This window comes from Rutilus rutilus (genome assembly GCF_951802725.1).
Source record: "Rutilus rutilus genome assembly, chromosome: 14".
Classification (NCBI taxonomy): Eukaryota; Metazoa; Chordata; class Actinopteri; order Cypriniformes; family Leuciscidae; genus Rutilus; species Rutilus rutilus.
Window position 1 is genome coordinate 20003325 of NC_140219.1, and position 18054 is coordinate 20021378.

Consider the following 18054-nt stretch of genomic DNA (forward strand, 5'->3'; position numbering starts at 1 on the left):
CTTAACTTACTTCTGACACTGATGACATCATCGAGGCTGATCGAGACGGACCTGTCCTCGGAGGAACAGTAATGATCCAGCATCAGTGTGAGCTGTGTGAGGCACTGCTCTCCGGCTCGTGTGGAGTTTAAACCGCATTTCTATTTGGGAAATACCTGAGATAGCCTGCTATATGTGGATTGCTTCTTAATTTACAAGAATATTCTTTTGCAGCGATGGTAAGTAACAGCTAAAGCCATACACATTTATTCACAAATAATACTACAGGTAAATCAATTTCTTTAAAGAATAGTTCCATAACTTCATCTGCTCTCGCGATAAATATCTGTAGCCTACTAAGATGATCACTGCTAGGCTGTATAGCTATATAAGATGCGTGCATTTCTTACATTAACAATGAGCTTGGTATAAGGAGAAACTTTAGAACTGAGTCTTTCAGTCGGAACTGTCGATGTGCTTGCAGTTAATCAATAACTTGACAAAGTCTTGCACGTTCAAATCATCCACATTAACTTTCAAATAAAATACAATTAATAAAATACCAGTAGGCTACATTTTTTACATTTTATTCAGCTCATATTTAGGCTAGCCTTTTATTCAAATAATTATATGGGATAGACTATTTTCTGTCATCAAGCCGTTATCGCTAAATACACGTGTTTGTTCTTGCGCTGACCTACATTATCGTTCTTATTACACTACCCAACAAACAAATAAATACGAAAAGAAATAAGCTATTCATTTACTACGTAAACTAATAACGTTACCTGAATGATGTAGCCAAGGCAACTGCACGAGCTGAGGATGTGTGCGGCGAGCAACTCGAGCCACTGAGCCGTTGAGGAGCCGGTCGATTGGAGATAGAACCAAGTTTAACATAGTCAGGACGTCCAAGTTTAAGTGCCAGAGTTTTCACGAAAATCCTCGTAGTAAAATTGTACTTCGTCGATGGTTAAAATGCATGCTTTGCGAGTAACGTAGGCCTACGTGATTTCAGACGCTTCCTGCGTGTTTCTCAATATTGCCATAGGCCAATCAGAATTAAGCATTTATAAGTATTTATTGAAGTAGCCCTGAAATAAAAATCATACAAAAATAAATATATATTTCAATTGAACAGTTTAGACAAAAAAGAAAAAAAGGTTACATTAGTGTTTTTGTTAAGTAGCTATCATATTTAATTTGACTTTTATGGCTCAATGATATAGGAAAATATGGAGCTTATACTTAAGAATGAAAAAAACACCTCAGTTTTATTTAGAGGCCCAATCCAAGGTATTTATAACAGTATAGCAAGCTAGTTACATAAACTGCATTTAAGAATAAATTGCCACTTTATATTTCCCCATAATATGTCTTGGTAAGATGATATTTAAATATCAGTTATTAGTTTCTAATATTAGATTAGTTTTATGATTAAAGTTCTGTAGTTTTATTGTAGGGGGACTCACAGTCACATTTTAACTTGATATTTAAAAAAAACAAAAGTGTGGATAATCAAGTAAACCTAAGCTGCATCTGTCCAGTATTTTTCTTAAAATATTTAAATATCTAATATTTAAATAAAATAATTTACATCTAAAAATAAAACAAAAATGACATTTATAAAAATTAGTAACATGTGACCAAGACCTGAAGGTGGACATAAAATGCCATTTACTTGCTAAAAATGTATAAACTATCAATCATGACAGAAGACATGTAGAAAACAAAGTTTTGATTATGTTGATAAATTAGAGGCCTTATAAATTCACGTATAAAATATGATACAGTATAGGCTTTAAGGGGTTAACTAATTTCACATGGGGGTTGAATTGATAAATTATTGTGCTATTTATTTTAATGTCATTTACAGTTTGTCCTTCCACCTGTTGCTCTGTTCTTTTTTTCAGTTGGCTCTGTAATCACCTGTGTCACAATGGGTAAATCCTGGATTAACCATCTTGTAATGCTGTGTATGTGGAGTTGCTTAGGTGCCCAGCAACTGGATGATGCATTGCCTTTTCAGTTTACTCATCCAATTTACAATGTAATGATATTTGAAAATTCAGCAGCAAAAACCTTTGTTGAATGCCCCATAAAAATGGGCATTTTCATGGCGAACCAGTCTTGGGACATTTGGTACTTAATAGAATCCGGAGACCATGATAATTTATTCAAAGCTGAGACGTATGTTTTGGGTAATTTCTGTTTCCTGCGAATAAGGACCAGAGGAGGGAATTCTGCCACTCTCAATAGGGAAGTAAAAGACCACTATCTACTGTCTGTAAATGCTATTGAAAGACATACTGGTGCTGAGGCACAAACACAAGTTAAAATACAAGTTCTGGACACGAATGATCTCAGACCTCTTTTCTCACCGACTACATACAGTTTTTCTGTACCTGAAAACTTAGCCATCAGAACAAGCATAGGCAGAGTTTCTGCCACAGATGCTGACACAGGCACCAACGGAGAGTACTATTTCAGCTTCAAAGAGTGGACTGACATGTTCGCCATTCATCCTACTAGTGGGGTTATAACTCTGGCAGGCAAGCTGGATTACTCTGAGGTGGCTCTTTATGAGATTGATGTGTTGGCCGTGGACAGAGGTCTTAAGCTCTATGGGAGTAGCAGCAGCAGTAGCACAGCAAAGCTAAAGGTGCACGTTCTGCAGGCCAATGAACACGCACCTGTCGTCACAGCTGTCCCCTTAACTCCATGGAACGCAACCAGGGATCCCACTTATGCATATGTGACTGTGGAGGACAGTGATGAAGGGCAGAACGGCGAGATTGCCTCTTTGAGCATCGTAGCTGGAGATCCACTCCAGCAGTTCAAGACATTCAGAACAAACCCTGGGAGCAAAGAATACGTGATCAAGGCCATCAAGGAAGTGGAATGGGAGGGTTATAGTTTTGGGTACAATCTTACATTGCAGGCTAAAGATAAGGGAAATCCTCCAAAGTTTTCCTCAGCCATAGTTGTGAGGGTGAGACCGCCCAGTGAATACACAGAGACTTCTGCATTTGAGAAGAGCATCTATAGAGTTAGTCTCAGTGAGTTTGCGCCACCTCACTCTCCTGTTGTTATGGTCAAAACTGTACAGAAACATTCTACGATTAAATACTTGTTACAATTTAAAATGCAACAACATGAGAATCCATTTGTTATTAATCCAAACACAGGCCTTATTACCACCACGATACCTATAAAAGCAGAGCGTGTCAGTCAATATGAATTTGATGTTATTACCAGTGACAGGCGAGCAGTGACCAAGGTGGTTGTCAGTGTAAGTGACATGAACAACAACACCCCAACCTTTCAAAAATCTCATTTTGAAGCCAGTATTGCCGAAAATGTGCCCATTGGGACCAGCGTCTTAACAGTCAGTGCTCATGACAAAGACGACGGAGAAAATGGCTATGTCACCTACAGTATTGTCAATGTGAACAAACAGCCTTTTGAAGTGGATTATTTCTCCGGTGTCATAAGCACCGCGGAGGATCTAGATTCTGAGATAATGCCAAGCAAATTCTCCCTAAAGATTCGAGCCTCAGACTGGGGCTCCCCTTTCCGCCGTGAGGCAGAGGCTGTGGTTTCAATCACTCTCACCAACCTGAATGATAATAAGCCGCAATTTGAGAATATCGATTGTGATGTTACTGTGCCAAGAACTCTAGGGGTTGGTGAACAAATAATAGTGGTGTCTGCCATTGATGCCGATGATCTCGGCGTAGTGCAGTACAGAATTGACACTGGTAATAACTTGAATCTTTTTGAATTGGATTCCAGCTCTGGGGTGCTGACACTTAAAAAGTCGCTGAGGGATGGCGATGCGGCGAAACACTCATTCCACCACCTGCAAATAACTGCTAGCGATGGAGAAATATCAAGTACTCCTATGTTCTTAAATCTAACAGTTGTTAATGCTTTCAAACATGTCCACTCCAAATGTGCAGAGACCGGTGTTCTGAGAACTTTAGCAGGGCTGCTGCTTTTTGGCTCTAAACTACACAGTCAGAAAGAAGCAGAGGATGAATTCGCAGACATCCATTCTGTTAACCGCCACGCTCCACAGTTTATAGAGTCCACTCCTACTGTAATAGAAGTTAAAGAGGACCTTCCTGTAGGGACAAGCGTAGCACTCCTCAGAGCTGTCGATTCAGACTCTGGCTTCAATGGGAAATTGCTTTTTGTGATCTCAGGGGGAGATTTTGATAGCCTCTTCACGATAGAGTCTGACACAGGGTGGCTTAAAGTTTTCCAGCAACTTGATAGAGAAACAACAGACAGCTACACTCTCAACATCACTGTTTATGACCTCGGCTTACCGCAGAAATCCTCATCTCATATTTTAGATGTTAACATTTTGGATGCCAATGACAACAGTCCAGAGTTCCTTCAGCGTGAGTATTCAGTGGAAATAAGTGAGGACACTGCTATGGCAACAGACATCATTCAGCTTGAAGCGAAAGATAAAGATTTAGCGGTCAATGGAATGGTTAGGTACTCGTTTCTTACTGAAACTGACAAATTTGTCATTCATGAGGAAACAGGGATTGTAACTGTTAATGGGCTGTTAGACAGAGAGGCCAATCCGTTGTTTGTTTTGAGGGTGGCTGCTTTTGATGCAGCAATCGATGAGCCTAAAATGGTATCAACAGTGTTGTTACACATTAATTTGAAGGATGTGAATGATAATGCCCCTACATTTATACCCCAACAATACCATATCAGAGTTAGAGAAGACATTCCAGTGGGCACCTTGGTGCTCTGGCTTGAAACTCACGATCCTGACCTTGGCCTGTCTGGACAGGTGAGATACAGTCTAACAGATGGGGATGATGGAAACTTTCAGGTGGATAAAATGACTGGAGCTGTGTACGTCTCTCAGACTCTTGATTTCGAAACAAGACAAGTACATAATCTGACAGCAAAGGCCAAAGACAGAGGCAAGCCAAACCCTTTATCCTCATCCTGCTTCATTCAAGTGGAGATCGTGGATGTTAATGAGAATATGTACCGCCCCTCTTTCCCATTCTTTGTGGACTGGGGCACTGTGAGTGAAGACGTCCCAGTTGGCACCTCTGTTTTGAAAGTTACAGCTCATGATGAGGACAGCGGCAGGGATGGAGAAGTTCGCTACTCCTTACGAGGCGGTTCAGGCCTTGGAGTGTTCACCATTGATGATCAGAGCGGTAAGCTCATTTGTATTCTTTGTTGCTTTTTTAAAGGAAAAACATTAATTAAATTAGTCTATCGGGTTTATTAATTCAAAACATTTGTAAGTAAATCATCAGTAGTATTAAGGAATCTACACACTAAATCTAAAGACAAACAAACACTATGTTGAATGAGCATACCATGGAGGCTTGTAAATACATTTTCATTGTCATCTTTTTGTTCTTCTGTATTGAATGATGAGAGATTGCTCCAAAAAGTATTTGAACATTTAAACATATATTTCTTTGCATTGTGAATGTAATTGAAGTTTTCAAGCAAAATATTTCATTATTGTTCAAAATTATGGTTACAGTTTATGTGATGAACTACATCTGTGGTTACTCTGCAAGGACACTTGTGTGAACTTGAGGGGAACTGAATTTATACATTCTTTAAAAAAAAAAAAAGGTTCTGTATTGGCATCAATGATTCCATGAGGAACTTTTAACATCCATGGAACCTTTCCATTGCACAAAAGGTTATTTGTAGTGGAAAAGGGTTATTTATTTAGAGGGTTATAATATTTAAATTATTAAAATGTTCTTCATGCCTATAAAAAAAGTGTCCAATACTCTTTGGGTCCACTCTATGCATTTTTAACAAACAACAATGATTTAATTGTGTTATTTGTACTATAGTGCTATCTAAAGACGTGAGAGAGACCAAATGAAAAAGAGAGAGAATAAGAGGGAGAAACAAAGAGCGATTTGCTGGGCACTTTCACCCTGAGGAAAGAGGTTATCAAGTTTTACTGAGTTGTAGAAGCCACACCGCTACCTTTAGAAAAAAGCCCACAGCGTGAAAGCAGACACTGCCAAACAGAGAAACAAAAAGAGCTGCCTCATCTCTCCTTACCCTCTTATTCACTCAATATTTTATGTACAATGTCTGCCCTGTACACATTTAATCTTTTATGCAAATGTGTTATGAATTCTCAGTTCCCTGATAGATAATAGATTCATTCTTTGCTTCTACTGTATGTTGATTAGCCAACATTTTTCATTTAAAAAGAATATTATTAGCAATGTATAAGACGTTCCTACTTTGTATGGTTATGTATGGTGGCTTCATCCTTATCTAGACTTTAGAGTTTGCAATGCAAAACTCCCAGTGCCATGTGACAAGATTTTATTGCAGCACCGTTGGTGCTGTCTCAGTCTAAATGTTTAAAGTGCTTCATGTAGTGCAACATGTTCCTTCTTCTTTTCTTTGTCACAGGCATTATAAGGACACAAGAGACCCTTGATCGTGAGACTACTAATCATTACTGGCTTACAGTCTATGCTACAGACCAAGGAATTGTGCCACTTTCTTCATTTGTGGAGGTTTACATCGAGGTTCAAGATGTCAATGATAATGCTCCACTGACAACAGAGCCTGTGTACTATCCTTCTGTATCTGAGAACTCTCCCAAAGACGTCTCTGTCATCCAGATCCAAGCATTTGACCTGGACTCTGAATCAAGTGATGATCTCTCATATAAAATAACCAGTGGAAATCCACAGGGATTTTTTGCCATCAACTCCCAGACAGGTAAATAGATGCCTCTGATCAAAACTGCTAAATCCCAGCATGTGGATTTGTGTTTTAAACATGTAAATAAGGAATTTCAAATACATTTTACGTATTTTTTACATTTATTTCAGTGTTAGCATTATTATTATGATGACAATTTAAAACATTTTACCCTGTACTTGAATATATACACCAATAGACATGAATAAACTGCAAAATTTGAGTGATGTTCATACCTGTGAGGGAGAAAAATGTATGAGCATTAACATGTTAATGTTCACAAATGTACAAGTAAATAACACATTTTCTGAACATAAAATACGTTTTGACATAAAAAGTTTTTAAACATCATTGATATTCACACCAGCTGGTTAATTACATTCACTGAGCAGCACAAGTAATGAATGCAGCTAATTAATTTGACGCGCCAATTGATTTCTCCTCCACCAAATTACTTGCCACACAGTCAGCTCAGCTTAAGGTCTCAACAGTGCAAGAAAAAACGTTTTTCAAAGGATTTCGCTGCCAAAGTCGATTGAACAAACTGAACTTAGATGGTACATTGAGAACTCAATGTTTTTCTGGAGAATATTTGTGACCGTTCAGTTTCAGGGAACAGAGAACATATTACATAAACTATGACTATTTTTTTTCTCTTTTGCAAAAAAAATACATGAAGGAATGCAACATAAAGGAATACAAAATGTAGGGTAGTTTTATCTGTCAAGCCTGAATGTTTCCCCTTTTTTTGTCTGTAGAACAGCTTGAATCTTTTATAACTAATATAAAGTTTTCTCAGTCAGACGAAGAAACACATTGAAATGTACCATTTTTCGTTTCTTGTACAGGGTTGGTGACAACCACATCACGGAAACTGGACAGAGAAAAGCAAGCAGAGCATCTTCTTGAAGTAAGCTGCTGAACCCTGTAACTGATGATATTGCATTGTATTTACTTCCACAGGAGTCAAAGAAGAATTTTCATGCTGTTTTTCTTCATACAACAATAGAACAAAGTGACAATATGCCCATCTCTAAAAAGGAAATAAAAGTAATCCGTGCACTATGGTTGGTCTGCTTCATGAATGAAATACTCTTTTGAGACATTCTAATTTTGTATTTCAATTACAAAAATGACACCATACCGGTTTAAAACAACATGATGGTGTGAAAATAATTTACATTTTTGGGTGAACTGTTCATGTTGAAGAGATTGGTTGAAGTTTACCTTTAATTGAATACATTTTATGCCTCTCTCATGTTTGTTTTGGCAGTAGTTTCTCAAGCGCTCAGGCCTGAGATCTGTTTTTTGTTCTTAAACAGATCACTGTTTCGGATGATGGCAGTCCAACCAAGTCTACAACGGTTCGTGTGATAGTCAACATATTGGATGAAAATGACAACAGTCCCCAGTTTCTGGAAAAGACCTTTAAAATCAAGCTGGTGGAACGACCAGAGGCAGTCGAATGGGAGCCAATTTATCGAGTGATTGCTTATGACAGAGATGAGAGTCCCTCCTCTGATATCTCATACACAATCGAGGAGGGTGAAGAGCACAGGAAATTCTCCATTGAGCACACAACTGGGTTTGTGTTCTCCAAAGAGGCTTTTTCAGCGGGGGAGTATCATATTCTCACAGTACGTTTATTTCAATTCCTAGACTCCAAATGGTGACAGACTTAATGGAGGTGTATTTGCTGCTTCTGAATGAATGGACACAAAATATTTTTGATCCAAGTGGATTTTGAATGCAGCTTCTAAATGATAGAGAATTTAGTTAACTTTGATAATTAAATTAAGTAAATATTGTGACAGAAATCACTCATTGACATACAGTTAACAAAAAAAAAAACAAAAAACAGTATGCCCCATACATTACCTATTTAAATAATTGGTTCTTGATATGTCTACGTCAAAAAAACAGGAGAAAACACTCACATTGCTGTCTTGCAGATTAAAGCATCAGACAATGGAAAGCCTTCAAAGTCGTCCATCTGTCGGTTGCACATAGAGTGGATTCCAAAGCCTAAGCTGGCTAAACAACTGCTGGCGTTTGAGGAGATTCCGCTCTCATTCTCTGTGATGGAGAATGATCCAGTGGCCCATATGGTGGGAGTCATCAGCGCTCAGCCAATTGACTCTCCTGTATGGTTTACGATCAAAGGTAAAGATCTAAAGCTCTACAATCAGCCTTAAAATAATATTTCCACCCACCTATTCACCCTCATGTGATTCCAAACCCATATGACTCTCTTTCTTCAGTGAATCACAACATGAGTTATTTAATACAAGTATGTTGAATTTTATGCAATGTATAGGAGTTTCCAAGCTTCAAAGCGGACACAAATGCATCATTAATGTTTCCATGAAAGTGTCCATTACACTCATCCGATACATTTCAAGCCTACTGAAGTCATATGGTAGCTTTAAGTGAAGAACAGCCTAAAATTTAAGTTGTTATTCACTGATAAGCTTACTCTCCAGTGGTCTGTTAAACGCTATAAAAAGTCAGTGAGTTAAACTCCAGAATTGATGACAAATGATTTATGGACTATAATGTTTTTGAGTGATAGTTTACATAAAAATGCAATTTCTGTTATCTACTCACCCTAATGTGTTTTAAAGCTTTATGACTTTCTTTCGTCTTTGTAACACAAAATAACATTGTAGCAAGGTTAGATGTTGTGGGAAGAAGTTGGCGGGAACCGGCGAACATTCAAAGACTTTAATAAACGTAAAATAAACAAATACAAAATGAAAGTAAAGACAGCAGCCCCTCACGGATGACTGCTGTCACATATAACAAAACACAACATAAATCCAGGCCTGGCCTCTCTCGATATTCACTGTAGTCGGTCCTCCTTTATGCCTCCGCTCCTCCGTGAGAGATACGAGACTGGTGCGTTGCGCAGTTGTCGCTCATTATCAATCACGCCACTGGCCTCGCGCCGTTCTCTCGTGGCCCTCGGCCTCGTCCTGCTCGCCACGAACATATTTTGAAGAATGTCTCTGTTTTTGTCCATATATGATAGTCAATGGGTTCCAGTGTTGTTTGTTTTTCAACGTTCTTACAACTCACACAGGGGGTGAGTAAATGATGACAGAATTCATTTTTGAGTTTTAGTTTCATTTAAACTTCAGTTTAATCCTCACAAAATGTCTTTGAATGGCTTTAGAAGACATCACACAAGTCACGTATCACTTTTATAATACTTTTATGGTGCTTTTTGAAGTTTGAAAGCCTCAGTTCCCATTCATTGTAATTGCATGGGGAAAAAACATCATTACATATTTCCATTTATGTTTAGAAGAAAGAAAATCATAAGGGTTAGAAGAACTAGATGAGGGTGAATAAATGGTGACAGAATTGTATTTGCTATTTAATCTCTAGTCATTCTTGATGCTTCAGCTCTTTAAAGTTCAATGTTCAGATAATCTTCAATAACCCAACCTTGATTTAGCCCTAATCAGCTTTCAACTGTTTTTTTCCCCCTCTGCCGCCGCCTTGTCTGGCTCATCTGCTATTCTTTTCTTGTTTCTCTACTCTTGCTTCACAAGGAGTCACACATGTTAAAGAAGTTTTTCACATTCTACAGATGGCTTGTGACCTGAACTGTACAGCAGGTATCTGCTGATAAATTGAAATATTTCCTATCTTCTCACAGCTCTTGCATTATTTCCTGTCACATACCAGAAAGAGTTCTGGGGCCGGTTGCATAAACCTCTAAGACTAGTCTTGCAAGTTAGACATCAATTTATTTTTCTTTAAGACGGTTCATAGCTTTTTTAAATCAGTTACATAAAAACGCAAGAGAAAAAGTGTCTACGAATTGTATGACAAGAAGAGAAAGGCCTCTGAAGAAAGAAACAAGACCAGAGTGTTTTTGGGAGAATATTTCACACGCTGGCGTGCGCTAAAAGCACAGGTTGGGCTTCCCACTGATGCCTCAGTCGCGAAGTTTCTACTCGACAGGTAAAGTTTGGCATGCTATTTGGAGAAATCCATTTAAAATCACTGCTAGGAAAAGTTAATGTAAGCTATGATTAGCGATGCTAGCCCTGGCACAAGTCACGCACTAGGCTCGTGCATGCTCTCTCGTGCACACGTTTAATAGGCGTTCCCTCTCGGGAGCAGGTAGAGTGTTGTGCATGTGCATTTTTTCAAAAAGTGGAGAGGGCGGTTCTTTTCTAAAATTTGGGAAAATCCTCCACAACACCTTTAAGACACTGTCTTAACATTATGGCTATGTTTATGCAAACGGCCGCTGAATTCATATTCTGTGGAAGCGATCTTGCACAATATTTACTTTTAACGTTTGCTACTTTAATAGCTAATGCAAATTCTATATTATGCAAAAATTCTGCCTGTTTGTGAATAGCGTTAATATGTGGCTGCTGTCTGTTTTGGTACTAAAAGGTGGAAACGCTGGCAACCACTTTGTTGTGGAGAAGGCGAGTGGCACAATTATCATCGCTGGAGCTCTAGATGCTGAATGGCAGTCAAATTACAACCTTACTGTTGAAGCAACAGATGGAACAAGATCCATCAGCACTCAGGTGTTTTGTCTTTAATGGCACTTACCAAGAAATTGCCCATGCATTTGTATAAAAGGGTCAGTTGGATGGAGAGATAAGGAAAATGATACACATCTTTGCTTTGACAGATTGTGTAAGCGTGGATCTGTATTCTGACAGGATAATTATTTTGTTGTTTAGTATTACCTATACATTTCGCCACTGCTCAAATTGCAAAGAGTTTAAAATTAAAAAGATTGCATGTCTCACAATGAATGCCAGGTTTAAATTGGTCTCAAAGGAAACATATTATTTAGCTTTTTTCTAAATGCTTGATATTTTAATCTTTCTGATCATGTGTCTTAGTATAACTTTCACTCATTTCTCTTGCTACACATGACATATAGAAAGATCAGGTTTAAGCTTAATAGAAAATATTAAATTTCATGTAAAAAAAAAAAAGGATAACCCAAGTAGCTGGAATGTGCCCTGGCACCTGCATACTGTGATACTACTGGGCGCACTTAGCTGAAGTCAGGCTCACTGCTGTCTTTCTAATGTATAAGTTGCCACTGTCCTTTTGTCATGGTGTGAACATACCTCTCCTTGGGCGATACCTGCATGTATCAGCCAAGCCAGCCAGCCTTATCAGGTCACAGTGCGAGACTCATCCATCAGTGTGAGCAGACCCAGAGGCAAAGAATGATGTGAGAGGGAGTAATGTTTTAAAAGAGAGCTCTGTTTCAGCCCTCAGTCCATCTCTCCTGTTGCAGAGAGCATTGCCCTCCTGGAGATTGCACTCTGTACAGTTTGTCATCCTATAATGGGCTTCTTACTTGTGGGCAGTTTCAGGGTCTGTGTGAATGAAATATTTTAATAAATGTGTGTCTAAGGTCAAATAATACGTACTGAGTACGTTATTGTTGCTTGAGTAAACATGCATCTTCCAAAAATAATATGTAAATCTAAATATGATTAAGTGTGGATTTTGGACATATATGCAATGATTTTGACTGGAAGAACTTAAAAAAAAAAAGTAGGAGTACTTCATTAAAGCAGCTAGATTTTTCCCTTTGTTATATTATGGTTAATATAAATAATCGTATACTTAAAATAATGTAAGTAATATAATATAATAATAATAATATAACAAATGTTTAACAAATACATATTCAAAATATTTACTGTGTGGATTGTGCTTTGTTAAACAGGTCATAATTCAAGTTCTTGACACAAATGAACATCGCCCCCAGTTTGGCCAAAATCAATATGAGATAAGTATTCCAGAGGAAACCCAGCCTGGTATGAAGATACTGGAAATAAATGCAACAGATAAAGATGAGAAGAACAAATTATCCTACACACTGTTGAGCAGCACAGACTTATTTAGCCTGAGGAAGTTTAGTCTTGATCCTGGAACAGGCTTTCTATACACTGCTGAAAAACTGGACCATGAAACCATGCACAGACATATCCTCACAGTAATGGTAAGGCCATCTATATACTTCTTTTGTCCACTACACTAGGTATTAGGAAAAACTGCATAAAAACCACACTGCATTTAACAGCTGATTGTTGGTAATATTTCAAATATATTTATTTATTTTTTATTCCAGGTTAGGGATCAAGGTGTGCCTGTGAAGAGTAATGTTGTGAGAGTGATCATCAATGTGGAGGACAGTAATGACAATGTACCATGGTTCACCAGCTCTCAGTACGCCGCCCGTGTCTTTGAAACAGCTGCGATTGGTTCATCGGTATTACAGGCCACTGCTCTGGACAAAGACAAAGGCCTAAATGCTGAGATCCTCTACAACATAGATTCAGGTACAGCTTATCTCTACTAACACTATCAAATCATTGGAAAAGTTTTATTGTTAATGGAAAACTATCCAAATGTTATTAACTATTATTAATTTCTGGACATCCTATATATAATATACCAGTGGCGAGCGGTGACTTCTTTAACTGGGTGTGCTGGGTGGCACATCACATTAAAAAAAAGTGCCCAGTGCAGATATGTTGAATGGGTTTATAATAAGCGAGACGCTCGCTTCGCTCTAGAGACAGTGTTAACTACTCAGTTGCTTAGTCTCATGACACATAGCCTTATTTGCCTGCAAACCACTGAGAACGCAGGACAATGATGACCCTCTGTAACTGGCAGATTTGAATAAAATTACCTTCGTTTGGCAAATAAATAAATGACTGTCAGTTACATACGGATGACCAAATTTTTTATCATGTAAGCTTTATGGTACACCTCAAACAAGGGAATTTATAGTAATTTGTAGTGTTATTAATTAGCGAGTCCATAAATGGCTTGGGTATGCAGAGCATTCACAGATTATATGGACTGCACGCCCCTGATATATACTAGTATAAATAATACTACAAATAATGCATTTTTTTAATCAGATGTAATTGCTCTATTTTTAAGCTCTCTATTCTCACTATTCTATTCTCTGTAGGAAATCATGGAAATTCCTTCAACATTGATCAGTCTTCAGGCATTGTAACAGTTGCAAGGGAACTTGATCGAGAATACAGAGACCAATATGAATTGTTAATAAAAGCATCTGATAAAGGAGAACCTCCTCTCAGTGTGGTTACAAGCGTCCAGGTCACAGTCACTATCTCGGATAATACCAAGCCGAAGTTCCCCTTCAATTCAGTATTGGCTGAAGTCAGTGAATCTGTCCCTGTTGGAAGTTTTGTAACTTTAGTCTCTGCTTTCAGTCAATCAACCATCATTTACCAGATCAAAGAGGGAAATGTGAACAGTGTGTTTGACATCAATCCAAACTCTGGCGCTATCATCACAAGGAAAAAACTGGACTTTGAAACCCTTTCGTCATATAAACTGATTGTGCAAGGTTCGGACATGGCTGAAATGTCGAGCAGTGTCACAGTAAACATTCATCTAAAGGATGAAAATGACAATAATCCTGTTTTCACTCAACTTGAATTTACTGGCTTCATCAGTGAGTCGGCTGTTGTCAGAAGTCTGGCTCTGACCTCTCAGAACGTTCCACTTGTTGTTCGTGCAACAGATGCTGATCAGCAGTCAAACGCCAGGCTTGTCTATGAGATTATGGAGCCATTCGCTCATAACTATTTTTCTATCGTTTCTGGGACTGGAGCTATTCAAACTCTCAGTAACCTGGATTATGAGCAGAGAAAGGTGTTTAACTTCAGAGTTCAGGTCCATGACACTGGGATGCCACGTTTGTTTGCTCAAAACACTGCCAACGTGACTATACATGTCATTAACATCAATGATTGTGCTCCAAAATTCATTCAGGATTCATATGAGACAACACTCCTCCTTCCAACCTACAAAGGGGTTAAAGTGATAACAGTAAAGGCTACCGACGAGGATTCACTGCCAGACACCAAACTACGCTTTGAACTTGTAGATGGAAACATAGGGAACAAATTCCTGCTTGATCCAACCTCAGGTGATATTTTTGTGCAAAATGCTACACAGTTGCGGAGCAGGTACAGACTGACAATCCGGGTTTTTGATGGACGTTTTACTGGCACTGCAACTGTGAAAGTCAATGTTAAAGATAATAAAGGTCACAATCTGAAGTTCACTCAGGAAATTGTCACCGCCTATGTGCAAGAAAACTCAACGGAGAAGAAGACCCTGGCAGTCCTCTCTGTAGTTGGGAATAGAGTCAACGAGCCTTTGTTTTATTCTATTCTCAACCCTAACAGTAAATTTGAAATAGGACGCACATCTGGAGTGCTATTCTCCACAGGCATCCCATTTGACCGCGAGGAGCAGGATTTGTTTGAAATCTTTGTGGAGGTTACAAAAGAGTCAAGGTTGAATGAAACCGCCCATGTGCTTGTGCGAGTGCACATTGAGGATGTGAATGATAATGCCCCTGTCTTTATAGATCAGCCCAATAGCGCCGTTGTTCAGATTGACAAAATCGTGGGTTCGGTTTTCGGGAAGGTGACCACCGTGGACAAAGATATTGGCAGAAATGCTGAGGTTACATACTATTTGAACAAGCATGATAAATATTTTCAAGTAAGCCCATCAGGAGAAATATCTCTTAGGAGACCTCTAGAGCTTGAAAATGTTGGCAAGTTCGTCATTAACATTACTGCGCAAGACAGAGGCAACCCACCGCTGTTCTCAAAAGCAGAGGTCATTATTTCAGTGGTAAACAAAGCCACACCAGTGTTCGAAAGACCTTTTTACAAGATTGTAATCCCTGAGAATGTGAAAGTTCGTACTTCTATACTCCAAGTCGTGGCCAATCAATCTGCAGGACACTGTGCAGTCTACAGCATCAGTGAAGGAAACCCATTCAATCAGTTCAACATTCATTTCAATTCTGGACTCATTGAAGTCATCCAGCCATTAGATTATGAGGCTCACCCCGCATATCGGTTGAGTGTCCAGGCGACAGACTGTCTAACCGGGGCCAACTCTGATGTTTTTGTAGATATCATATTGGAAGATGTCAATGACAACATACCCAAATTCGAAGCAGCAGTGTATAATATTAGCATCTCTGAATCTGTTGTAATTGGAGCCTCTGTGTTACAAGTTGCAGCCATGGACTCTGACACAGGAAGCAATGCAGCATTGTTTTATCAGTTGTATGAAAAGGATGGAGCCACCTCAGATCACTTCAGAATAGATGTTGAGAGTGGGGTCATTTGGACTGCAGGACTATTGGACCATGAAACGCAATCGCAGCATGAACTGATTGTAAAAGCTGTTGATGGTGGAGCATTCCAGCTGTCTGCTGAGGTCCAAGTGATTATATATGTAACTGATCTTAATGACAACCCACCTATTTTTGCACAGCAGCTTTATAATGCCACCATAAGTGAGATTTCTTCTCCAGGGAAGCTTGTGACCTGTGTTAAAGCATATGATGCTGACAGCCATGGAACCAGACAGCTGGAGTATGCTATTTTGTCTGGAAATGACAACAATTTATTTGCAATTGATGCGTCAAGTGGAGAAATTGTGATTGCCAACATCAGCCGACAGTCTCTTGAGCACTTCTACAGCTTAATTTTGTCAGTAACTGATGGTGTTTTCAGAAGTACTGCTGAAGCAAACATCTATGTGATGGCTGAGAATAGACAAAGCCCATCATTTACCCAGGATGAGTATCTTATTGAGCTCCCTGAGAACTCTCCAGTTGGTACGTTGGTTGGACAAGTTGAAGCCATTGACGATGACCCAGGGATATATGGTCAATTAACATTCATCATTGTAAATGATATCGCCAGGGATAAATTTACCATCAAGGATGATGGCTGGATTCACACAGTAGAGGGGTTTGACAGAGAAAACCCAGAAGAGAAAGTGATTAGCATCAGTTTAATGGCTAAAGATGGCGGTGGGCGATTAGGCTTTTGTACTGTTATTGTAATTCTCTCTGACGTGAATGACAATTTACCCAAATTCAGTCTTTCAGAATATAAAGTTACTGTGCCAGGAGATGCTCCCAGTGGTACAACTGTGATCAAAACATCAGCAGTAGATGAAGATGAGGGAAGTAATGCTGATATCATTTACACTGCTGACTCTGATTCAGGCCACTTCGAAATCCATCCACTTAGTGGTGCAATTGTCACAAAGGAAAGTCTAATTGGACTGGAAACTGGCCTGTATTCCTTCTTTGTGAAGGCTAAAGATTCTGGAAACCCACCAATGCAATCTATTATTCCTGTTTCAATTAGAATAGTTCCCCCTGAAACATTAATCCCAAAGTTTGCAGAGCCGTCACTGTGGTTGGAGCTTTCAGAAGACCTGGCTGTCGGAACTGAGATGGATATCTTCCAAGCCCAGAATGAGCGGTCTGTGATCTACAGCCTTGTTGGAGGGAACACCCCAGAGAGTAACAAAGATGATGTCTTTGCTATTGACAGCAGTACTGGAAAGCTTGCACTCACAAAAAGACTAGACTATGAAACTATCAAATGGTATCAGCTTACAGTGCAGCTCCGAGACGTTGAAGATGGCATTGAAATGGTCTCAACTATAGATGTGAGTATCCATCTCAAAGATGTCAATGATAACAGCCCACAATTTGAGTCCTTCCCCTACCAGTCATATATTGTTGAAAACCTACCAGAAGGGACTTCTGTAGTGCAAGTCAAGGCCACTGATCTTGATTCTTGGCTGAATGGTCAGGTCACTTATACTCTGCATGAAATCCAGGAGCACCCTGAAGTTCTGGAGATGTTTGTTGTGGACAGTGAGACGGGCTGGATAACCACCCTCACAGAGATAGACAGAGAAAAGGCAGACCGATATCGAATCACCGTGGTTGCCACAGACAGAGCCCAAGGGCTACGTATGACAGGCACTACTGTTGTAGAAGTGACAGTTGTGGACTCAAACGACAACCCTCCATTATTTGCTGAAGCAGTTTTTAAAGGTACTGTGAGAGAAGATGAATCTACACCAGGCACAGTTATCACCATTCTCAACTGTGCTGATTCTGACAGTGAGGAGATCAACAGGAGGTTCAGCTGTTTTATCACAGGTACACTGTCCATTCTACCAAGTAAAGCTAGTGAGATTAAAATCACCATGAATGTCATTATTTGCCTTACTCTCATGCCCTGTAATTCTTTATTTTTGTTGTTGTTCCTGTAAGAAGAATGTCCAGACTGCTCTTTTCGGCAACACTGTTCCTTCATTAATAAATAACTACACAGGAACAAATGAGTAATGCACTATTAACATTGTAGTAACTACTATTAACTAACAAGAAACTCTGATTAACGAATTAGTAAGGCATAGCGTTCAGATGAATGTGGTAGTTCACTATTA

At 39.1% G+C, this 18054-nt stretch overlaps 1 protein-coding gene across 1 annotated transcript in view; it reads left to right on the top strand.

Annotated features, from left to right (window-relative positions):
- Positions 1-1918: 1918 nt before the first annotated feature.
- fat1b (FAT atypical cadherin 1b) overlaps positions 1919-18054 on the top strand; it is a gene marked incomplete at its 5' end in the record, with an annotated part of 37221 nt that continues 21085 nt past the window's right edge. The window contains 10 exons of the mRNA XM_084429738.1: positions 1919-5180; positions 6424-6738; positions 7569-7630; positions 8043-8357; positions 8673-8883; positions 10278-10343; positions 11137-11276; positions 12446-12721; positions 12851-13061; positions 13706-17764. Coding sequence (XP_084285864.1) covers positions 1919-5180; positions 6424-6738; positions 7569-7630; positions 8043-8357; positions 8673-8883; positions 10278-10343; positions 11137-11276; positions 12446-12721; positions 12851-13061; positions 13706-17764 — 8917 coding nt within the window. The remainder of the gene's footprint in view (positions 5181-6423; positions 6739-7568; positions 7631-8042; positions 8358-8672; positions 8884-10277; positions 10344-11136; positions 11277-12445; positions 12722-12850; positions 13062-13705; positions 17765-18054) is intronic.